We start from the raw sequence: 26704 nt of genomic DNA, 5'->3' as shown, positions 1-26704 counted from the left end.
AACAAAACACGAACATCATCGTTGCAAGCAAAGAATTAAGAAGGAAATTCAAGTTTCAAGGAAAAGTTGCCTTGAAATAGTAGTTATCACATTGTTAAGTCAAGTTTTTTTTTTTTTTTTTTAAGAACAAAACTACGATGAAACTTTTTGTACCACCTCCTCTCAAATGTCCAGAAATATTACTGTGCGAACTTAGAAAAGTAAGTTTGAAAACTCTTAGGAAAAAGAGAAAATCCTATTGCAAATTAAAATTTCCGGCATGAAGAAGATCTATTTCATTTATTTTTCGAGTGAAAGAAAAATCACACGTGTCCCGGAAAAAAATCCTGATAATCGAATTGTTCACATTCCATTTAAATGGATAGTTTAAGTCTGACCTATGAAGAAAAGCAAAAAAAAAAAAAAAAAACTCACATACCTGTTAGACAACTGCAGCATATCGACCATTTGGTCATGGTGTCCCCGATACATTGCATCGGATTGCAAATGATGATGGAGATGATGCAAATTCATATGATTTGGATGGGTTCCATAGTGATGTCCTGTCTGTGACATGGACGCTGGCGGTGGATAATGTCCTAAATGATGGCCATGCAGATGAGAACCGGAAGGTGTTGGCGGGGACGAATAAAATCCGTGCGAATTATTCGGATACCAGAAATTCGGTGGAAGGCTCGGCCCCGCCGCCGCTGGTCCATACGGACGCTGATTGTGATTATTATAACCTGGAGGTGGTCCCATTAGATGATTCCTTCGATTATTTGGTTGCAAATAATTGTACGAATAGTGCAATTCGGATGATGACGGTGGTCTCAGTGAATAGCTATAAGGATTCACTGATTGTGCCGGATGATGTAGAATTGATGGATACTGATGATGATGTGGATATGCCGGTGAGGATGACAAATCCATTAAAGGTGAATGCATGGCGGCGGTAGCCATTTTGTTGTTGTTTGAGGATATTTCGTCGAATGGATTATCAAGATATTCGTCGTCGTCAATGTCACTTGTAGCACCGCCAGATGCACCAATGTCACTATCGTCGTTGTTGCCACACGGATAATACGGATTGTTGGATGGCAAATATTCGGAATCAGAAAAATCACATTCACTTGCCGATTGTTGATGATGTTGTTGGTGGTGTTGTTGGGGTTCTATTTTGGCAGGAGTAAATTGTATTTGTTCGTCACCATATAAATCACTATTTGAATAATTATTTTGATTTTGATGGGAATTATTATTGATGTTATTGTTGTTGTTAGTATTTTCATTTAAATTATTTGTAGAATTTGTATTAGATGGTTGTAACTCAATTAAGTCACCACTTTTTGGAGTTGTAGGACGAAAATTCGATGTATTCATTGTAGAAAGTCTCATTTAGTTCCATTGGAGTGTTTTTTTTATTATTTTTTTTAGTTTTTTTTTTTGGGGATTTCTATTTTATCAAAATTGGTTCACAAAATTTGTTGGTATAATTGTTTTTTTTTTTTGTAATATTATTTGACCTGAAAATTAATTTAAGAAAATAATAATTGTTTACTAAAATGATCAAATTTCTTTTTAATTTGAACGCAATACATACATTTTTTGGTTGTGTGTTTTTTTTGTGAAGAATTATTTTTTATTAAAACATATTGATTCTCAAAATTGAGGACAGAAATGATGTTATATTGTTTTTTTTTTTTTTTTTTTTTTTGAAAATCTGCCAAGTCATTGAATTTGTAGGTATTTGTTTTGGTAAATTTTAATAGCTTAATTTTCAGGTTGAAAGAAAATTACATATGTATTTCCTAACAAATTAAATTAAATTATCATAATAATCATCATAATAATAATAAATATAATTAATTACATTAACTACCGACAAATTGACAGCAAATTAAATATAACTATTTAAATAGCCTTTTGATTGGCAACAGGTGTTATTTGTTAACTCAATATTCATTCAATAATAATGATCAAGTACTTTAAATAAATACCTATGATTTTTTAATCTGACAAGTTTCTATTGAAATAATATTGATAAAAAAAAAAATAAACTTAACAAACTTAAAAAAAAAACTGGTTTATTTTAATTGGTTAATTGATTACTTAAAAAAAAAAACTTATCTAATCTATGTGGCCAATTATCATAAAACATCAATTTTGTGCATCCCAAAATGGATTCGAACAAAAAACTTATCTTTATTGCTAACTATATTTCGATTTTTTTTTAAACACCCGTAACTTTTCACGACTGGAAAACCTGCATTTATGGTAAACGTTTCTTACTTCTCCTTTTCACAAAAAAAAAAAAAAAAATACTTCTAATTTAATTTTATAAAAAATAATATCAAATTAGTTTTTTTTTTTTTTTTGTTAATTTTTTTAAATATTTTTATTTAAAAAATTTTTTTTTTTAACTTAAATGAATTTTTTTCCCTCGCGTTTTCCTTCAAACTCTCTGTTAATATTTATAAATAAACTAGCTAACCCCCACCCGCTTCGCTGAGTGTACTTTTTAAAAAAATAGAACCTGTTTGAAAATACATTTAAACCGAAAAAAACTGGTTTATTGTAATGAACATTAACCAATTTATTGTAATTTATGCAGTTATTGGACATTGTTAATGGAATAGCGGCACTTGATTCGGAAGGCCGAATTACACTTCAAAACATTTTTTTCAATGTAAATTCAAAAAATGAATTGATTCAGTGTTTTTCCAAGTATAAAGACAAATTACAAAAATCATACTTGGCTGAGTGAACGTGCAATAATGGCTGTTACAAATAAAAATGTTTCTGAAATCAATGCAACAATTTTAAACTATATAAATGCACAATGTTTTGCCTACAAATCGGTTGACCCTATCACAAATGAAAGCAATGTATCAAATTACCAAACGGAGTTTTTGAATTCATTGGATATACCATCACTATAATGTATCAAAAAGCCTTGCCATATTATTAATTCCAAGCGAAAAAATATAATTTTTTGGTTCATGCTGCTGAATTTTTAAAGTTTTTGTCGAAATGTCTTTAATTTTTTTTTATCCCATTTACCTGCGCTTATCATGTAGATACGGATTGCCTTAAAAAAAAGTCAAAGAATTCATACTTTTTGATACAAAATAACGTACATAAGGGGATAAGCTCCAAAAGAAGTTTCCTATGGAATTCATGCCGGGAGAATTATCAGACCGGTCCAATACTTGAATTTTGTATATCGAGGAATAACGTGACATTCTTAACTTTATGGCAAGGACCCAGTCTTGCATAGATATAAATGCTTCGAGTCTCGAGCCTATTCTGAAATCGTAAAATCAAAACGTTCCCAAGCTCCTTTTGTTTTGGTCTGGAGCTATGGCGTTTTCCTTTCCCTGAAATAGCAGCACAGCCAATAATGATCAGAGGATGTTTTTTTATTTGATTAACGTAGGTACTTGTCTGGTCTTATACGAAAAAAAAAACTACTCCAAATCTAAGAAAATTACGTACTATCCAGACGATCAGAGCTTCTATGTTTATGCGAAATGCGATCCTTGCCATTAAAGTTAAGCATGTCACGTTATTCCTCGGTACAAAAAAATTAAGTATTGGACCGGTCTGGTAATTATCCGGGCGTGAATTCCATAGGAAACGTCTTTTAGAGCTTATCTCCTATTGTACGTTATTTTGTATCAAAAAGTATGAATTCTTTGACTTTTTTTAAGTCAATCCGTATCTACATGATAAGTTCAAGTAAATGGGACAAATAAAATTCAAGATATTTCGACAAAAACTTTGAAAATTCAGCAACATGAACCAAAAAATTGTATTTTTTCGCTTGGCCCTAATAATATGGCAAGGTACTGTAGGTGTTTCATTAACCTGCATATTCAAAGGCAATTTAAGAACCGAGTGTGCTGTACGGCCACCATCTGCAATTTCCAGAGCCAATGCTATTTTATTTTCAGATCGTATTTATGCTAAAAGTAATGATATCAATGATCGGGTGCATCTAAGAAATACAAACCACAACTCTGATTGATGAAACCTTGCATAATATTGTCATACTTCGGGAATTGGTTTGCACAAGTATTCTTAATTCAACGCAATTGTATTGCCTTCCGCGTAGTATTTCTTGATCAAGAACATCTTGCTCTTCACGATTTGGAGCAACCAATCCTAATTGTGCTAATGCTTTATTCGCAATCATCAAACAAAACACGTGTCCTAAATAAAGATCACAACTTGATTATACATTTTTTCATTTGTGTAATCCAAATGTGGATTTAATGTCACACGGCGCATTCGGTGTATCTAATCCTAATTCCTAATCACATCTAATCCTAATCTAAAGTTCCAGTGGATTTGAAGGATAAGATGTGATTATATTTACTGAGAACAATATGATGTGGCGAAGACAAAACAGATGCACCAGGAAGCGTTGAGTCCCAATGAGTGTCTGCTTCAAGCAAATTCAAACGTTGACAGGCATCACAGACTATAAACGATAATTATTATTTTGAAAGCCTGTCTTAATATTTAAAAAAAGGTATTTTTTTTTTATACAAACCATCTACATATTAATACCTTTCAAACAAACAAAAAATTATCAAAATCGGACCAGCCAAACGCGAGTTTATCGGCCACACACACTTAACGAACTCATTTTTATATATAAGATATTGTAAAAAATAATGTTTCAGTAGAAAGGTATTATTTATCAAATCTCTGTATGTAAAATGTGCGGTGGCAAACCTTCTTGAAATAAATTGCACGACTGGGGTCGCACGTACTTGCTCTTATGCTTAAAGTTATTCTAAAGTTAAAGCTTTTTGTTTTTATCCAAGAAATTTAAAATTTGATATTTTGAAGAAATTTCAAAAGTAGTATAAAAAAATTAAATCAGTTTTTATAGTTTTAAATGATCTTTAAAAAAAAATGATCTTGTATAAAAAGATATTTTTAGAAAAAATTTTTCGAAAATCGTTGGAGTCGTTTTTTAAAAAAATAAATTTTTTATAAATAAAAATTTTCTAACATTTTTCAAAAAAAAAAAGTTGGTATGCCATTTTGAAGAAATAATTAATTTACACATAAAGACGAAATTTAAAGATTTTTCGTCAAACCGTTTTAAAAAAAATTGATTTTTCGAAAAAAATTTTTGAAATATTTTTTAAAAATCCAAAAATGTGTTTTTTGAAACTTTTCTATTTCCGTTATACGGCAGGTACCGTTAGTTTTGGTCATAAAAATAAAATTCCAATTTCCCCCTCTAGGGAATCACCCAAAACTGCTAAATACCAAGTTTGAAGAAAATCAATTCACTTGTTTAGGCTGCAGCTTTAGATAGAGACAGACACACAGACAGACAGATAGATAGATAGAATTGTCAGATCCACTTTCTTGGCATTCTCCATCATCGTAATGTCACGTAAAATTGTTATATCGAGTTCGATCTTCAAAAAATGAAGTGAAATTTTTACTAAAATTTGGAAAATTATGTTTTCTAATTTTGTTCTTAATTATAAAACAGAGGTTAAAAAAATGTTTTCGTACACAAATTATATTCGAAATTTGTGGTATAGATTACGGTGACCATATTTCTGGAAGCCAAACCCGGGACAGATGAAAAATTTCGTGAATCGTTTTGAAAATATTGATGTAAAAAAAAAAATTTGAATTTTTTTAAATGAGTTTTCATAATTTCTCCTTATTTTGATATCAAGATTGCCTAAATGTAGTAGAGTAAACGTAGTAATCAGTAGAGTAACTAAAGCAAATTATTAGGGAACCCGGCCGAACAGCTCTGATTTTGACGATTTTTTTTTTTTTCAAACGTAGGTAATAAAAAATACTTTAAAGTCTATAGATTAAAAAGTGCCGTATTGTTTTTTAAAATTAAAATTAAATTTTTTTTTAACAAAACCATTTTTTTTTTGCTTAAATTTCATAAAACAAATGATAGCAAAAGATTCTCTAGGTAATTTAAGGAAAATATATAAAAGGCAGTAAGGGACAATCTTCCATCGTTTAAGCGATAAATGCAATTTTCTTACATTCTGACCACAAAACACAAAAAAAAATATTTTGAAAACAACGGCAACACCTACAATATTTTAAAAAACATTTTTAAAAAGCCAGAAGCTTATTCTTATCTCTTAAATTTAAATCCACTAAATTTAATCAAGACTTTTTGAAAAAATGGTCGTCAAACTCTGAATTAAAAAATAAATGTTTTTAGAAAAATTTAAAATGACTTTTTTCCAAACTTTTTCTAATAAAATATGAATTTATTTAAAAAAAATTTTTGGCCATAAATATTATCAGTTGAATTTCGAAGCAAAAAAGGTAAAATATATCACACTTTTGAAAAAAAAAAAATGAAAAATTACTTCAATTTCAATGGTTTTTTTTTTATAAAACTGAATTTTTGCATTGAAATAATTAATTTTCTCAAAGACTGTGGTAAATAGGAACTTTAAATTTTTGCTTTTTAACTTTCAACAGTAAGGGTTATTAAATGAATAAAAAATAAAAAAATTTAAAAAAAAAATAAGTTACATTTATTTCAAAACTTTTATTAAAAAAATGTTCTTCGAAAATGAAATACTTTTTGATTTTTTTCATAAACCGTAATACATATTGACATTTCCTTTTATAATTTGAAATCATAATAAATGCATTTTATATTACGACCAAGTTTAAAAAACGACATGTTAAATTTTTTTCAATAATTTTTTTTTTTTTTTCAAAATCTGAGTTCAATTACCATTCTTTCAAAAGCCGTTCATTCAATGAACTTAATTTTAATTTTACATATATGACTAAGTTTCTAGCTTTTAAAAAATGTATATTTGAATATTGTAGGTGTTGCCGTTGTGTTCAAATATTTTTTTTTGTGTTTGAAGTCAATCAATAAGAAAATTGCATCTATCACTTGAACGATGGAAGATTGTCCCTCACTCTCATATATTTTTTTTTCCTTGAATTTCCTTGGCATCAATTAATTTATGAAATTTAAGAAGCATTTTTCAAAAAATTATTTTTTTTGTTCACAAAAATCTTCAATTAAATTTAAAAAATCAAAACGGCAACACCGGCAATTTTTAATCTATAGACTTAAAGTATTTTTAATTACCGACGTTTAAAAAAAAAATCATCAAAATCTAAGCTGTTCGGCCGAGTTCCCTAATATTTGCAATTTTTGAGCTTTAGTTACTCCACTAAATATAATTTATGCTTATTGTTTATTTAGTCCAAATTTTGTAAAAAAATGTGTTTTTTGTTTTGATCAAGAGCTCAGTTAAAAATATTAACAAAGCCCCTATTATTAAGTAAGTCTTTTATTCTCCAATACACCAACATCTTAAACGAAATTTCAGATTTTGATTTGATTTTTCAAAAAAAGAAATTTAATTTTTTTTTATCCAAAAATTTGTTTTTTTGACAATTGTGGTAAGTTTTCATATTACTTAATCACCTCTGTGTAAATTTCTTTGTTGAAATCGTACATAATGGTTCAAGGTTTAAAAAATTTGAAATACCAAAATATACACATATAATTAGAACCGTCATTGTTTTCACAAAATTCAGAAGTACTTAAATCTTAGAATTTTGAAACAATTCGAAAACATCATTTTCCAACAAGAAACTTTTCAATTCTTAGAACCAACACGAAATGTATAAAATCCTACAGGCTATTCAGATGAAATATTGGAACATTAATTTCAGGATTGATTTTTTCTTCCCAGATTCATAAATGTAGCAACATATTTTTATACGAAAAAAAAATTACGTCCCATGAAATTATCACACAAGTGCCAAAGGTAAAATAAAATGAAATAACACAAAACACATGGTAATTGGAGAAAACATGACAAACATATGAAGAACAAATGAAGCATGTAACATGACGAAAAGAATGACAAAAGAAGAAAATAAACAATATTTATCAAAAGATATAAGTTGGACATTGTCATTCATATGCACATACCCAAAGGTAAAAGAATTTTTTATAGAAGCACGTCCTGACAATGCCATTAAAGTGACACTACAACAATCACATCAAAGATGAATTTAAATTGCTAAGGAAGAGCGAGTTAAACATTGTAGAAATAGCTTTAAACGAAATGTCCAAGGTTAGGGTTTAAGTATGATACCTGGAATTGTGCAAGATGCTAAATTACATTCAGGCAAATATTCCTAAATATTTGACAAGTTTTCAGAATTTTCCTCGATGAAATGTATATGCTCCAATGAATCAACATAGAAAAATGTTCCAGAAAATTTAATTAGAAATGCGTTTTCTTCGAAAAACTGTCCATGAATTCGATGCAGAAATATGGCATTTAATTTCCCAAGAGGAAATAAAAAACTGATCTTTTTAACAAAAAGTAAATGCATTTGAATGACATAAGAACTCTCTAATTGTGTCATTATTGTCACGTGCCTCAGAAATTGATAACCCATAAAGGTGCATGTCCTTATGGCAAAATTTCCCAGTAATAAACTATAAAATGAAATTTAACTTTGTTGCTTAGTTAGAGTGAATAAATGAGTAGTTTTCTTATACAACCCTCTTAAGAAGTCGAAATTGTTGTTTAAATCAGTGCCAAACAATTTTTAGCAGCTTTGGGTGGTGGAGAAATTTAGGATAAATGGTATATGAAAGATGAAAAGTAAACATTTCTGCATCAAAAATATTGAGAAAAATGCAAAAAATACGATTTTTTGTGTTTTTTTTTTACAAAAATTGTTGGATTTTAACAAAACCCGGTTAAAAATTACTGTATTATGTTTTTTCCCTATTTTAAATGTTTTTAGCAAAATATTAATTTTAGGATTTTTGACGAATTTGAATTTGAAAAAGTTACTGAAAAAATTTTAGATTTTATAAAAGTTTAGAATGCCGTTATTTAGATTAAAACCTTTTGTTTGAGACTATATACAAAAACTACACTACTTTTATTTAAGAAAATATTAAGAAAAATTGGAAAAAAATGGTTTTAAGACAGATTTTTCCGGATGGATCTAATTTGTAAAATTTTTTGAGACATTATTTTTGTGTTGTGATATCTCAAAAACGGGATGTGATAGAATTTTTCTTACTTTGGATTTGAACTCAGCACATACAAATCTTTAAAAAAAAATTATTCGAACGGTCTTAGAATTGTAATTCAAATAAAATATTTGAAAACTATTTCAATTTTATTGAAATGTCACTTTTCAGAGCCCAAAAAACATTTTTGCATCAAAAAATCTGAATTGCAAGTACAGCAGAGGTAGTCCTCTCTCACGGGACTTGAAAATCGGGTCGAGTTAGAGGGAATTATTAAATAATTTTTTTTCAAAATTGTTAATTAAAAGTGGTGAAAAAGTTCAACTCAGAGGAAAATTCGATTTGGAGGGAGTTCGACTTAGAGGAAGTCGACTGTTTTTTCGAGTAGTTTCGAGTTCAAACGACCCGTACCAAAACATCACAAAAAAAGTGTGTTTTTCAAAGTTCAAAATTCGATATGTGAAAAACTTTGCAAATTTTTAAATATTTAACATTTAATATTTCAACACGAAGTAAAAAGAAAAGTATAGGCCTAAAAACTCAGAAATGGAACAATAAGAAACCCGTGAGGCTTTCCGTCAATTTCTGAGGTCCACCAATCGGCGAACCCCACAGGCCAATCACTTGAACATTAAAGGAAGAAGAAGACTTTTTTTTTTAAATTATTTAAAAAACGGTTGATAATACATTCAAATTGAACGAAAATTTAGAGGAACATCTCAAAAGCTATTAATAGGATGCTTTTTATAGTTAATTCTTTAAAAGGAAGCGGCGGTATTTTCTGTTGCAAGCGAATTTTTGAAAAATCCCTAAAACTTCCAATTTGACAATTTAATTTTTTTTTACACTAGTGTATTTCAAACTTGGGTTGATAATGTGCGTGGAACACACAGTAAATTATTTTATATGTATGAGTAGATACCTCTTCAAATAATTTTCTTTTTAATAACTTAAAAAAAAAAGATACGATGACTTTTGTTTTTCATTATTTTACGTATATTTTTTTATAACACAAAAATTGTGTTTTTTTTTTTTCATCATCACTAAAATCTTATATTTTAAAAACTCATTCAACAGAAACAAAAAAAAAAAAACTTAATTTCCGTCACCAAAAGCACTGATAACCTTTTTTCCCCAAAAAAAAAGAGAAAAGAAAAACACAAACATAAAGAGCATACTCATGGTGTTGATTTTGTGTCAATGAATTGCAGAAAAATTAAATAACGAAACATTAATTGGATACAAAATAAATGCTCTACATCCCATTTTTTCCATTTTAAATTTTGTGCTTTTTCAAACAGCAGGGAATAAAACGATTAAAATTAATAAATTAAAAAAAAAAAATTCAAACACTCAAACACAAACAAAAACAACGAAAAAAAAAAACCTCAATCAACCTTGACAATCACTTTTTTTTCCCATCGCCACCGTCCTCCCGCCGCCGGCAAATAAAAACAAATTGAAATACTTTGGCAATTTATCGTGATGGCGAAGATGCAAAATAATTCAAAATGACGCTTGCAATCAAAATGAAACTTCAACAAAACAAAAACAAAAAAAAATACAAAAAAAAATTAAACAGAAAATAATTAATTTTAGTTGGAAATTGTACTAATTTTCTATCTCTACCAATTTACAAAACATATTTAAATTTTCTAGACAAAATTGATTTGAGTGAAGGTTAATATTAATTTTGTTTCGCAAAATCACATAATGTGTGTTCCTAGGGCAATAAACTATTATGTAAGTAGTCACACTACAAAAGTAGTAGTTTGCCATCACTGGTTTCTGTCATTTATAATTTTAGTTTTTGCTTAATTATATGGTGTCTGTGTATATGGCAGTTTAAATGTTTTTTTTCTATTTCTGTTTCCATTTCAACTCATATCGAAAGAGAGACAATGTAACATTTTGAATGGTGACAAGTTCAGGGTGTATAATGACAATATAGCATGCAAGCCATCAGCCGGCAACCGGCAAGCGACAAAATTTTTGTTTATGAGCAATGAGGCACTTTTTGAAATTCTAAGGCAGTGAATGTTTTTGGTGCATTCGTAATAAATGGCATTAGTAGCTAATTTTGATTGCCCACGTGGTCAATTCTTGGCTGTTTGAAAAAATATATTTTCGATGAGCTTTCGAAAAATACAAATGGTTGTAAAAATATCATCTTAATAAAAAATGAATTTTAAATAAAAAAAAAAATATTTGTTGCAAATAAAAAAAAAAATTGCAATAAAAAAAATATTCATTGCAACTGAAAAATATTTTGCATTGAAAATATAATTTTAGTTAAAAAAAAAAAAATTATTTTGCATTGAAAAACAAAAATGCATTTCAAATAAAAAATTTTCTGCATTGAAAAAAAAGTTAAATTTTTCAATATTCGTCGGTTTTCTTACAATGTTGGTAATTTGGCCATACATTTGCTATTGCAACAGCCAAACATTTTGTCTTTTTTTTTTAAGTGAAAACTTGTTTAGTATCGTAGTGATTTGAAACAAGATGAAACGAAAAAGCGACACGAAAAATCAATTGATCATAACTTTTTTGTTTTTATAGATAGATGAATGAAATTTATACAGTAGATAGATAATTAAATAAATTATGGTTGTGAAAAATTTCAATTAATTTCATATTCAAAATTCTGTTATATCTTTTGATCTAGAGCACATAACAAATTCATTTAACTTTAATACGAATGCTGATAATATTACCTTTCATTTAATATATCACACATAACGGTACGTGCTCTACAAGTTATATAATCTTTAATTGAAAAACTTAAAAAATACAAAACACCTGTGAAGATTTGTTGCTGATGACCAGTAGAGGAAGTACCGTAATCTCATTTTGAAATTTCGACATGGTTGGCTTTAAAAAATTCTAACTTTTTTTGTAGGCATGGTAGAAATATGATTGAAGCGTCATATAAAAGGTGAAATAATAATGATATAAAATGTATTATAGGTTGTCTTTTAAAAAATGCATTTAATGGAGTTAGAAGAGAAAAGAGATTGATTGTTTTGCTTTTTTTATGAAAACTAATTGGGTTAAAAAAATTCTAGCTCTTTTTGTAGATGTTGTATAGACATGGTCGATATAAATATTTTGAGCTGAAACAATAAGCTTTCAGATGGTATAAAATTTATTGTAGGTTGTCATATAAAAAAAGTGATGGAATAAAAAAAAGTTATATTTTTTCGTTTTTTTTTTTTTAATGATTTTTAAGGTTTCACTTCAACCACGTGTGAATTGCACACAGGTTTTTTTTTTTTCAATGCATTTTGATTGCATTAAAATATTTTTATATGAAATAAAAATTTAATTTTCAATGCAAATAATTTTCAGTTGCAATAAATTTTTTTTTTCTTAGTGCAAAAATTTTTTATTTGTAGTAAATATTTTTTTTTTTAATTGTAATGGAAAACAAATGCATTAAAAAAATCAAAGTCGAAATTTTTGACAAAAATCAAGGTAATTTTACAAAAAAGTAAAATTTCGGTATGAACCTTCTTACTTTATTATTTATTAAGTCTTAAAGAACTTCTTCTTAAAGTAATTCTGATGAACTTGTGTATTTTTGTGGAAAGTATTTCATCTGGGGAAAGTCCAACAAATTTTTACATAATTTGATGTTAATTCATCTGTATTTTAAATTTTACCTCAAACCTCACCTTGGTTACCTTTTTATGAATTATATTCCTACAATGTTTAACCTACTTTCTTTTAAACAGATAAAATGACAACAATATCATCAAAAGCATATTGTTCTTCAATCGAAAGAGCAATTTAAATTCATCTTTGATGTGATTCCTGCAGTGTCATTTTAATAGCATTGTCAGGACGTGTTTCCATAAAAAATTCTTTTACCTTTGGGTATCTATATCGTATGTGCATATGGCATGACAATGTAGAAACTCATATGGTCCAATAAATATTGTTTATTTTCTTTTTCTTTCTTTTCATTCTTAATGTAACATGTTGTTCTTCATTTGTGTCATGTTTTTTCTTTTTTTTTTTTTGTTTTCCAATTACCATGTGTCTTGTGTTATTTCATTTTATTTCACCTTTGGCACTTTGTCTCTTGGCTTTGATGATAATTTCACAAAAGAGGTAATTTATTTTTGACATTTTTTGATGAAATACCTTCAAACCTAATACGAATAGTAAGGAAAAAACATGCATTGAATGATGTTTGACATTTTAAAAATTCTTAAAATAAATACCTATAGAGAAATGCAAAAAAGTTGTCCCGTTAATTCTGTAAACTGGTAATTTGGAAATTTCCTAGATGGGAATAGATTTTTTTAAGACAAAAATTAATGGAAGACAACATTATATTTTTTTTTTTTTTGTTTTGTTTTTAAGACTCTGAAAATACCAAAATATATTTCTTACTGTTGTTACGGTGTACCTGTCTTGGAACCATTTTTTGACTTTCTAGTAAACTACACAGGTCACTTCAACTAAATTGTTGTACGAAATCAATTTAGTAATAGTAGTACGAAAATTTGGTACACCGGCGGAAAGATCTTTTTAATTTCATGAATGTGCTAATTTAATAGAAATCCACTTAATTTAAGATGAAAATCCACTTATTTTTATTAATTAAGAAAACAAAACAAAAAAAAAACTGGCAGTCACTGGAGATCGAGCGAGTGTTTTACCGTCAGGCTATCTATCTATTACAAATATGTTTTGGTTTTATTTCTTACCCCCAAAACGTCTAATTCAATTAAAAAGATTTTTTTTTTAGTTTTTAATATGCCAAAACCATTTTTTTCAAAAAAAAATTTATATTTTTTTTTTAAATTTATTTTTAGATGATGATTTATGAATAAATTAATAAAAAATGGCATACGAACTTTTATTTATTTGTTTATTTTTTGCAAAAAAAATTGTTTAAAATAATTATGTACAGATAAAAAAGTAGGTACAAAAAATCAATAAATAAAAAAAATGTTATCCCTCATAAAATTTGACAGGATACAAGGGTGTTTTATTCACAGGAGAAGTTAAAGATCAACAAAACAGTGAAAAAATTAGTTGTGGAATATATTTTATATATTTTATATATTTTTTCAAATCTAAAAATCAAGGCAATACGATTCATCTAAAAAAAAGTTTTTGCTGATTTAACGTAAAGGTGTTCTTTTTTTTTTTACTAAAACAGTTTATTTATAAAACTTGTTTATTTTTTAAACTTGAATCAACAAAAAGTTTATAATTTTTTTTCTTAAGTATAACTATAAAAAAATCATTAAAAAAGAACCCTGAAAATATGATTTGCTATAAACCCATTTTTCTCTGAAAAAAATTTTTGGGTTTGGGCCGTTTTGGCAATTATGTTCCTCGTATATGAGAAATACATTAAATTCGTTTTTAAATGTTAGAAAAATAACATCTGTATCTACTAAATTTGAGCTCCAAAAATGTATGCAAATTTTAACAGAAAAATACACGGTTAAAAATTTTGGAGTATTTTTCAATACTTTTTGGGTTACAAATAGGTCTACACCAGAAATGTATTAAAATTTAATACATGACAAATATTAAAATTTTTTAGGTAGGTAATACAAAATGTATTTAAATTTAATATAGTAATAATTTAATAACACTGTGCAAGTTTTTTGAAAAAATTTTTTGAGACAGGCGCGCGATTAACTGTTTCGCCCTATTTCGGACCCGAGAAATCCATTGGCATCATTAGTTTTTCGATTTATAGGTAAGACTTCGAACAAAATTTTTTTTGAAAGTTTTTTTCAATTATTTTGAGATTTTTCCACTGTTTTTAGTCATTTTTCAATCAAAAACAATGTTTATATTGCTAATAATTCTGCTCAAACGTTATTTGCTACATTCTTAACAATTTTGAACAATTTATTTGAAAGTTTATTGATTTTTTTTTAAATTAAAAAAAAAAAAATCGGAATTTTTTACATTGTTATCGTTTGCAAAAATACATAGCATGTTTTCCATTAAAAATTATTTTAACTGTTAATTTAGTGTTGGTTAAACTTTGACATACTATTGATAGCATCGATAACAAAAAAATATCGAGTATATCGATACTTCACAAAACTATCGATAGTTTCAATACTTCCAAATTATTTTACCACAAGGCTACCGATATTATCGATAGCTTTGAAATTAATTAAACACAATTTGAACTACAAGCTAAGTTTTCGTTTGATATTGGATGTAAACAACGAATTAACATAGTGTTTGGTAGATATCGATAGTTTCCATTGTCGATTGTATCGAAAATTTTAAAAAAAAACTATCGATAATATCGCTAGCCTTGTGGTATAATAATTTGGAAGTATTGAAACTATCGATAGTTTTGTAAAGTATCGATATACTCGATATTTTTTTGTTATCGATGCTATCGATAGTATGTCAAAGTTTAACCAACACTAAATTAACAGTTAAATTAATTTTTAATGGAAAACATGCTATTTATTTTTGCAAAAGAGAACAAAAACAGTGAAAAAACGATAACAATATAAAAAATTTCGTTTTTTTTTAATTTTTTCAAAAATAATCACTAAACTTTCAAATAAATTGTTCAAAACTGCTTACAATGTCTTTCTACTGGTAGTAAATAACGTTTGGGCAGAATTATTAGCAATATAAACAATGTTTTTGATTGAAAAATGACTAAAAACAGTGGAAAATTCTCAAAATAATTGAAAAAAACTTTCAAAAAAAATTTTGTTCGAAGTCGTACCGATAAATCGAAAAACTAATGATGCCAATGGATTTCTCGGGTCCGAAATATGGCGAAACAGTTATTCGCGCGCCTGTCAAGAATTTCGACTTGCACAGTGTAATTAATTAATAATTTAATATGTTGTAAAATAATACAGTGTTTATTAGAATTTAATACCAAATGTATTAAATTTCAAGTATTGCATAATAAAAATTTAATCTTTTTATATTAGTTTCTAATAAGAATTTTATTAAAAGATAATACAAAAATATTTTAATTCATTACCGTTATGTATTTAAAGTTAATAAAATGTATTCTTTTCCTAACCTCATCACTGAAAATAAATATTCGCAAAAAACACAAAGCACCTTCAAATTAGTACTAATTTACAGTTTTTGATTTAAATTGTTTTTAAAAAAGGTATCTCAAACAATGGATTTTTTTTTCTTTTTTTAAATGGCTGCTGCTGTCGTTTGATTGAAATTTAATATTCTTGTATTACAATTTAATACTTTTTATATTAGTTTTTAATAAATTTGTATTATATTTTAATACAATTATATTAAAATGTAATACAAAAATGTTAAAATCTAATACAGCGGTATTAAAATTCAATTCAAGATTAGAATGTAACCCGCGGAGATTATTTTCTAATAATTTTTGTATTACAAGTATAGTAGGTAAAATTAATACTTGAATATTGAAATTTAATACAAAAAAGATTAAAAATATTTTTAATATTTTGGAAATATTAAAATGTAATATTTTTTGTATTGAAAATTGCTTTAATACAAGAGCTATATTAAAAAAATATTCCAGAATTTTTAACCGTATAGATCCTGTTAATATTTGATTTTTTTCATCAAAATTCTTTGATCCGTTTTGACAAAATTAAACTTTGTCATGTATAGCTTATAATTAATATAATAGTTCTTATCCTTTTCAAGTAAAAACGAAATGCTAAATAAATTATGAATCAAAAGTCTGTAGTACTGATTTCTATTCCGGGTGCAACAACAAATTAGTTGGAAAATCAACCAAACCAAAACAACAATCAACACTCCATTAACAAAAAATAAAATTACTACCACAAATCGTAACATAAAGCTAATAGTGATCTACAATCATTTCAATCAGTTAAAAAAATCAATAAATTTCAAGTCCGAAACATCTATTACTTTTTATTTTATTTCTCAAATTGCATTCAAAAGTGAAAGTGTATTTAAAATTTCTCATTAATAAATTCATAAATACAATTTGATTCGCATTTTAATATCATTCGAAAATACTTAGAATTGAAATTTAACCCAAAGTACTGATATCGGTCAAAAAGTCGCCACAACAAAACACTTGTTATTCATGTTTTTGTTTTTTTTTTTTTTTTTGATAAAATTTTCCATTAAACTGATATACTCGTAGACGAGGTCAATAAACTTGCAGGCAATGTTTTTCTTGAAGTATAACATGTGACAGGTGCAAGATTGTGAATAACAATAAGTGCATAATTATCCACTTGAAAATTAAAAATATGAATAAAAATATTTACTTCAACTTTTGTTTCCTTAAAATAATTGCGGTTTTCCGCATACAAAAATTTCGAAGAGAAAAACAGTTTTGATGGATGTGTCTTTGAGTTGATTGACAGAAAAAAACAAACTGCAAACAAAATTTAAACACCAAAAATCAATCAATCTTTTCATCAGTACCTACTAAATCTCTATAAGATGTCTTGACTTCTTTGTATTTCATCTGCAATTACTGTCTTCACCAAAAGCATCAATCAATTATTGCTTTCCAGTTTACTTTCCATCTAAATAAATAATAATAATAATAAAAAAAAAAAAAAAACAATTATCCATTAAAAATATAAACTCCTAACAAAAATCCCACGATAACTTAAACCAGAGCTGTCTTATCAGCTGAGTTGTCAATTTAATTACTTTGTGGAAATTAGACCTACACCTATCAAATACATTGTCCGAGAGATATAAACATTATATTTTTTTCATTATGAAAGGTCTTTATGACGCTGGCAATATAATAAACCTAAATACTCTTCAAACTCTTTTTAAAAAATAAGTTAAATAACCCTTGTCATTTTTTTATAAATGTCCATGTTATATTGATAATTGATATACAACAACGATGACAGCTCAACTTTTTTACAATGTATAAACAAAAAAAAAAAAAAAAACAACTAAACTACTTGAAAAAACCTTAAATGATTTATATTCTAATCACATATAGCTGTTAAGCAAATATTATTTGACCGTTTTACATTCTATTGAAAGGTGGCAGAGCTTATCAGCTTGAACACTATATTACAGCAGAATGCTGGCATTTTACATTGTTGCAATAATGTCAATATAGAGTGGATTTATACGAGTGCAAATAAATATTAAATTAATTGATTATAGTTTTGAGGAGTGCAGAGAGAGAGAGAGTAAGTATTATGACCGCACTGGTGCTTATAAAACAAATATACAGTAGAAACTCTATTATTGGGATAGTTGCTTCTGGTGAGAGTGGGAAATTTGATGTTTGTACAGGAAAATGTCATTAATCAATGTCGATGTTTTTTTGTTTCATAAAGTAAGACAATTTTTTTGAAAAATGACTAATGAATTTACAAAAACAAGTCATGTTTAAAAACATTGTGCAACATATTTATATACTTAACTTACTCAAAGAAATCATTTTAGACTTTCTAGTCTTTATTATATAGAAAATCTGACGTTATAGTCTTTCAGGGCCAAAGTTGTTCACATCAAAAATTGGACTTACATTTTTTTCTCAGATAGTACTTGTACAAGGGGTTGGGTTCGATATCCCGCTTTTTATATTCCCGTTTTTTTTAAATCCCGCTTTTAAAATCCCGCTTTTTATAATCCCGCTTTTTAAAATCCCGTTTTTTACTATCCCGATTTTGCAAGCAAAACTAGTTGTTTTATTTTAAAAAATAGCGCGTTTTTCAGAAATTTTCAGAAGAACAATCAAATCTTGATAATCCCATACATTAAAAAAAAACATAAAAATCGGGATTTTCGGGATTGGACGGGATTTTAAAATGCGGGATTTCAGAAAACGGGATTTAAAAAATCGGTATTTTACTAAACGGGATATTGAAACTTTTTTTTCGGGATTTTCGAAAAAACGGGATTTTAAAAAGCGGGATTTAGATACGCTCCCTTCTACAAGACCTCATCATTAGTTTATTTTTGACAAAAAGTGGGCATGTGCCGTTTTTCCTCTGAACCTTTCAAATGGAAATCGATATTTTTATTTTGCCAAGAGGATTACGTACCTAAAAATACATGAGCGTATCGTAACCGCTTCAGGTAGTAGATATTTCACATTCAACGTTCAAATGGTATAAATTTTCAAAAAGTTAAAAAACTTGTAGATCATACAATTTTCAAAAAAAAAAAATGTTTTGCAATTTCTTTTTCTTTAATTGACATTCTAAAAAAAAATATACTTATATTGTTATTTCAAAAAACGTTAACTATCTTGAATAGCAGTTTTTTGCGTACAGCTCACAAATCATCAAGTTTACTAAAAAAATATTTTGATACAAAGTTTTTACATTATCTAATTTTCTACAGAGGAATATACATTTTTCGTCCTAAGAAAAAAAAAAGTTTCTTGCTTTTAACTTAAATACATGATAACGCTATAATAACTTTAAAAGGTAGTGTTGAAAATATGTAAATATTTTTCGCATAATAAACGGAAAACACGATTCAGTTTTTTTTTATTTTATTTGACGGTTTACGAAAAACCATCAAAATCTTTTTTTTTTTTTTATTTTTACATAATTATTTTTGCTACATTGTAAAGAGTTAAAAAAGTTCATTTTTGCTGTGAGTTCTGAAACAGAATAATTTTCGAAAAAATAAATTAATTCAATAAAAAAATTATTTCCTCAATTCAGGTCTATGGGTATGTTGTATCTAGAAATCTCCTCTATTTTTTAAAATCATAACCAATAACTACACATTTTGTTAAACTTAATATTAAAAAACTGGTGCCCTAGACAAAACATACAAAAATTAATGCTTTAGTTATATGATGATAATTTTATTTACAAAAAAAAAGTAAGACTTTATGAAGTAAAGTAACTAGGCCAGTAAAAGAAAACAGTTTCCTGGAAATATGAGTTGGAAATTGATTCATACATTAATTTCATCAGTAAAATTGAAAAGTACCCAAAATCTCACGTCTTGAAAAAATCTTTTCGAGGTTAGATATATCTAAAATAGCGGTTTCGGTCATAACTTTTAAAAGACGAGTGCTAACAAAAGGAGTGTATTGAAAGTTTGTAGGCTCTATAAAAAAAAATTGACAATATTTTATTTAGAAGCAGTCGTTAAGAAAAATTATGTTACGAAAAATTGTAGACTGTGAAAAAAAAAAACGGTTTTTCGCTTTTAAACAGTGGTTTATGAAAAAATTTGTAAAAATTGTGCTTCTCTATAAATCAGCATTTATGTTTTTTTTTTTTTTTTGAAGTCAAAACTTCTTTAGTATAGTAGTGATTTGAAACAAGATGAAACGAAAAAGCGACACGAAAAATCAATTGATCATAACTTTTTTGTTTTTATAGATAGATGAATGAAATTTATACAGTAGATAGATAATTCAATAAATTATGGTTGTGAAAAATTTCAATTAATTTCATTTTCAAAATTCTGAGATAACGGTGAAAAGATGTTCTTTTTCTAAACACCTTATATCTTTTGATCTAGAGCACATAACAAATTTATTTAACTTTAATACGCATGCTGATAATATTACCTTTCATTTGATATATCACACATAATGGTACGTGCTCTACAATTTTTTTTTAATTTGATTTTAATTGAAAAATACCTCAAAACACCTGTGAAGATCTGTTGCCGATGGCCAGCCACCAGTGTAGTACCATAATCTCAGTTTGAAATTTCGACATGGTTGGCTTTAAAAAATTCTTACTTTTTTTGTAAGGATGGTAGAAATATGATTGAAGCGTCATATAAAAGGTGAAATAATAATGATATAAAATTTATTATAGGTTGTCATTTAAAAAATGGATTTAATGGCGTTAGAAGAGAAAAGAGATTGATTGTTTTGCTTTTTTTATGAAAACTAATTGGGTTAAAAAAAAATTCTAGCTATTTTTGTAGATGTTGTATATAGACATGGTCGATATAAATATTTTGAGCTGCAACAATAAGCTTTCAGATGGTATAAGATTTATTGTAGGTTGTCATATAAAAAAAGTAATGGAATAAAAAAAGTTATATTTTTTCGATTTTTTTTTTAAATGATTTCAAAGGTTTCACTTCAATTAAAAAATTGTTGAATCATTGTTTTTGATTGAAAATATTACAAAGTATGTTTTATATTTCTTTCAATTATAACGACTTACATAAATGTATGTTTTGAATCTTTGTATGAGAAAAAAAGAAGTTAAATTTCAGGCGCATGCGCGAAAAGCTTTTAGTTTTGTAAGTTTGCCTTAGCGAAGTTAGGGGATATTTATCTATATTTGTAGAGGTCCTTTAAGTACAAGCAAAACATTGTAAAAAGCATTTAATTTTATAAGTTTGCCTAAGCGAACTAATTTTATTTCTAGAAGCCCTGTGAAAGTGAGTACAAGCTAAATTTTTTAAACTGTCAGGCAAACTCATGAGAATAAGAAATATTTGGATAAGTGCCGTTATGGTGACCATTTTTGTTTTTTTTATTCATTGTTATAAAGAAATAAATGAAAAAGTGAATCTTTTCATATCGGTAATTGGTTTAAAATAGTGATATTAAAAATGGTTTACTGACCAATTTGGAGTTCATATTCAAGTAAGTAGAGAAGAAAGGAAAACAAGATTTTAATCTTCTCCACTTATTTAAATATAAAATAGTGATGGACATTTTAGATTTTTATCTAAGTTCAAAACAAAGTTAAATCTCAAATTTTTAAGAAAAAGCCAAAAACCCAAAATTATTAAAGATGTTTTTTCTGCTTCGGAAAAATGCGGGTTGACGGCATCCGGGTGAAACCTCTAAAGTCTAAAAAAACCGAATTTTTCAGATATTTTTTTTTCTGCTTCAGAAAAATTGTTCTTGAGTAAAAAGTTATTCTCTTTCATCTTCTAAATAATGATATGGTTTGACAATCAGAATATAATATTATTAAGTCTTTATTAAATAATTTTTTACAAGATAAAAAAAAAAAACAGAAAATAACCAAAAATAATAACTTTGAAACAAAAACACAAATGGTCACCATATTCTTTAAGATAGTGCAACTCATCAGGAAGTTAAGTCGAAGCCCTGAGGAAGCTCTGGTTTCAACTAGTCCAAATTTGAAACTCTTTTATTATATAACTGAGTAGCTCGATGGGTAAGGTACCGGACTATCAATCAGGATGTACGAGGTTCAAATCCAGCAAAATGCGTCAAGTAGTAAGAAGTTTTTTTCTCAATATAATTGTGTTTGGAAATTTAATTTCAGAAGCAAAACTTGTCTGGATGGAAAACAAAGAAGAAAATGAAAAAATAAAATGTAATAGGTATTAGGTAAAAAAAAAAAAAATAAAAATGAAAAAAAAAACATTTTTTTTCTTTATTCTATTTGGGAATAGACTTTCACAATCCTTCGACAAGTCTGCTCAGAGCTTCTAAATAAAAATAAAAGCCTGCAACAATAATACACATTTTCAAATTTCAAATGTTGGTTGTTTCTATAAGGCATTAAAGACATGTTATGAGTCTCTCCAATCAACTTGCATATGACTATTCTAAGGCCTATCAAGCTTCTCGGGTGGGCCAGATGGGCTTCTCTATGGTCGTATACAAGCAATATTTCTAAAATCGAAACAGCTTCGTTAGACCCTTGTGGAAGTAAAATTGTTAGTTGGGAATTGCACACATGATTTTTTTTTTTTTTTCTTAGACAATTTTTGTGGATTTTTCTGATATGTATTCTTAAAAAATGCGGTTTTTGTAAAATATTTTTGATACTGTTAAACACAATTGAATAATTTGGGAAAGGGTCCAATGGAAAGGGTCCCTTTCCAATGGGAAAGGGTCCAATTTGGGAAAGGGTCCAAGGAAAATTGTGCGTTAACTTGGTAGTTTTCAATTTTGGCTGAGCAATTTTATTTATGGTAATGGTCCTATTAACATTTTAAGTTTTCATATCCCCATAAGTGTCGAACTCATCGTTTTCGATATCACGAAAAATAAAATCTTTCAACCTCGAGAGAGTGCTTAAATCATCATTTTGATTCAAAGATGCACAAAAAGTTTATTTCATCAAATAACTCGGTAGGTACTAGTACATTTAACGAAATAAAACACTGTACCTAAACGGTTAGATCATGATATAAACCCTTTCTTATCAAAATTACGTTGGCAAACAAAAGTAGGTAGGTACACAAGAAAGAATTTGAAATGCATTCTTTAAATTGTCCAATTATTTGATCAAAGTAACTAACATTTAGTTATTTACATTTAGATACTATGTAGGTACAAACACAATGTGAATTATAATTATGTAGAAATATGAAAAAAATTTCAGTAAATTCAAAGAAACGGTATAGGTAGGTATGGTGCCGGTTTTCAATCTAACAGACAAATTGTGTAGACTTAGAGATCTTTGTCTGTATCAATCCCCCCACAAAAGGCACCATGCAGTAATAAATTGCAAAACAAAAACAAAACAAAAATCAACACAAAAAAAAAAAATAATAATCGGAGTGTTAGAAAAATGAATTCACTGCTGAAATTGGATTCTATAATCCTCAGAAGAATATTTATAGGTACAGTTGAGAAGGTGAATTTAAATGTAATTTTAGAAAGAAAAAAAAAAAAATAAATAAATAAAACGCTTGGTCATCCACTGTTGAGAAGTCCTTTTTGTTTTTGTTTTGTTTTGTTTTTTTTTTCTAATTTATAATTTTTTCGAACAAAAAGTGTTAACAAATGCATTATTAATATATTGTTGTTGGGTTTCGCATCTGGAATTCTAATACCAATTTGATTCTAAATTTTATCAACAAAAATTTACATTTTCAATTGAAGTGTAGGTATTTTTAGTTTGTTTTTATTTTTGGATATAGAGAGATTTAATTCGAACGAGCTATAAACTGAGTGGTCGTAAAGTCCAAAATAAAAAAAAAAAGCTATAAAACTAGTAGTGTATTCAATTAAGGTAGTACTACGAACCTGTAATGCTGCTATGTGTGATATATGCTCACATGAATGTTATATCAGTATTTTATTGGTCTAAAATAAAAAAGGATTATATTTTATTGTCATGGCGTTGGCGACAGTCAAATCTGTTTAGTTAAAAATTTAAGATGGATAAATGAATTTCATGTAATCTGAAAAAAAAAAACTATTTTTACGTTCAATGGAATTTGTACCGCCAGTTTTTTTTTTTTTACATATTTCAAATTGTTTGGACATAGGCTTTTTAAAATCTTGAGAATGTTTGAAGGAATTTTCAGGCTATTAAACTTTAATAGTTCTGAAGTTCAAAAATAGTCATGCCAAGGTTGGTACTTTGATTATTTTATTGGTATGGTCAAGAAATTTATTCTCACGAAGGCTATTTGTTTTTTTTTTTTTTTTTCTATACAATGTTTATAGAAACAACAGGTAGTTAAAATCTGCGAACATTTTTGTGCGATAATAATTTTGGAAAGCGCCATGTTTTATGTTTTTTTTTTTTTTAATTTGATGTTTGTCAAAAACGCATACTTTTTATAGGTACTTCAATCAGTGGCGACAAAATGATCCAATTTTAGTGAAAGACAATAACAAGTTTTTTTTTTTTTTCATTGATAAATAATAATAATTGTTTTTGTTAATGTTTAAAATGTAAGAAGCAACCTTAAACTTATCAAAAGATTATTGAACTCTACACTCTGTCTATATATGTATTAAGAACTTATGAAGAAAAATATTGGAATAAAAACACATTTTAGCACGTTTGTGAGATGTGACACGTTTGGTGAATAACATTTTTTTTTTTTTTTAAGTCACTTGTAACATGTTTTTTGTTTTATAATGGCGTGTAGTAGAGTGGTATTAAAATTAAATTGCAAGACAACAGTATATTTGAATCGTTTATTTCAGAAACAGCATAAGTCCACTTTTTCCAAAAATTTTTTTTTTGGAAATTTCTCATTTATGTATAGTTATTCATCTTCTGAAAAAAAGAAAAGGGTTTAAAATATATGCAAAATTTTCACCCGGTGACAACATTTTTGACTGTTAAATACATGACTTTTTACCAGTTTTAAATTATTTTGGCAGCAATCTTGACACGCACCCCCTTTTGTTATATATCTATAAAAAGGTAAAGAATTACTCTATCTATATCTATTAAATTCATTAAAATTGTACTCAGGATTCAAAAGTTATAGAAAGATTTCTGGTGGTTGGCAGCATTTTTAACTCTTGAATAACATGACATTTTACCAGTTTTAAATTTTTTTGGCAAACATCATGACACGCAAGTCTTTAAGTTATACATCTATAATAAGGTAAAGATTTACTCTATCTACTGCTATTTAATTTATTAAAATCGAAAGTACGGTTGAAAAACTATAGCTAAATAAAAAAAATCCTGTGTGCAATTCACACGTGGTAGAAGTGAAACCTTAAAAAATCATTTTTCTTGCAAAAAAAAAATATAGAAAAAATCTACCTATTTTTATTATATCACCTTCAAATCCATGTTTTTTATATGACAACCTAGATTAATTTTATATCATCTGAGAGCTTATTGTCTTAGCTCAAAATATATATATCGATCAAGTCTATGAGACATTTACAAAAAGAGCTAGAATTTTTTGAACTCGATCAAATTCCATCAAAAAAAGCGAAAACACACGTATTTTTATCTTCTCACACTATTAAATCCATTTTTTCCCTAACAACCTATACAATTTTTTTTTAAACATTTATTTTTATGTTCTCATGCTATTAAATCAATTTTTTTGTTTGACAACCTATACAAAATTTTATACCATGTGAAAGCTTATTGTTTCACCTTGTATAATGATGTATAAATCTTATTTCAAAGATGTCTACAAGAGAAGTTAGAATTTTTTAAAGTCAACCATGTCGAATTTCCAGACTAAGATTACGGTACTTCCTACACTGGTAGCTGGTCATCGCCAACAGATCTCCACAGGTGTTTTGAGGTATTTTTAAATTTTTTTCAATTTAAGATTGTGTAACTTGTAGAGCACGTATCGTTATGTGTGATATATCAAATAAAAGGTTATGTTATCAGCATGCGTATTAAAGTTAAACCAAATTTGTATGTGCACTAGATCAAAAGATATAACGTGTGTTAGAAAAGAACATCTTTTTACCGTTATCTCCGAATTTTGAATATGAAATTAATTGAAATTTTGTACAATTATAATTTATTTAATTACCTATCTACAGTACAAATTTCATTCATCTATCTATTAAAACAAAAAAGTTATAACAAGTTGAAGTCGTGTCGCGTTTTCGTTTCATCTTGTTTCAAATCACTACGATACTAAAGAAGTTTTCACTTCAAAAACAAAAGTTTTACCACAGAAATTTCGTTTATTTCAGAAACGAAATAAGTCCACCGACTTTAAAGGCTTAAAAACTGGCAAAGACCTAAAAAAAAGTTTATATTTTAAAGGTTTCTAAATGCATCTTAGGCTAGATTATAACTCGGCATACTCTAAATTTGAAGTGTTGTGGAATTTTAAGTAAAAAACAGTTTTTTGTTGCTCCTGAAAAGTTTATGCATATAGACTTATGTCGTTTCTGAAATAAACGATTCATTTGCACTCAGCGAACAAAATTAATTTTTTATCAAAAAGTGAAAAAAAAAAGAATGCCATGAAGTAATGTGTCATGATGCTAGATTGTATCGATATAAATTTTCCATCTTAATCATCCATCACTTCCTCCGACCCATTTCTTGC

General features: G+C 27.3%; 1 protein-coding gene across 5 annotated transcripts in view; it reads right to left on the bottom strand.

The window, feature by feature from the left end:
- The window catches only part of LOC129911561 (neuronal PAS domain-containing protein 2-like), a 197322-nt gene that overhangs the window by 100845 nt on the left and 69773 nt on the right, over positions 1 to 26704 (bottom strand). For 2 of the 5 annotated variants that reach the window (XR_008771668.1, XM_055989389.1), the window contains exon 1: positions 419 to 1480. The exons of the other annotated variants lie outside the window; for them this stretch is intronic. Coding sequence is in view for 1 of the 2 variants with exons in the window: in XM_055989389.1 (XP_055845364.1) it covers positions 419 to 1377 (959 nt within the window). In the remaining variant the exon portion in view is untranslated. Of the gene's footprint in view, positions 1 to 418; positions 1481 to 26704 lie in introns of those variants that run through there. 5 annotated transcript variants of the gene reach the window in all.

The sequence above is a fragment of the Episyrphus balteatus genome, chromosome 2 (genome assembly GCF_945859705.1).
Source record: "Episyrphus balteatus chromosome 2, idEpiBalt1.1, whole genome shotgun sequence".
In the NCBI taxonomy this organism is placed as follows: Eukaryota; Metazoa; Arthropoda; class Insecta; order Diptera; family Syrphidae; genus Episyrphus; species Episyrphus balteatus.
Note: the sequence above shows the minus strand (reverse complement) of the source record. Positions and strands in the feature narration are given on the sequence as shown.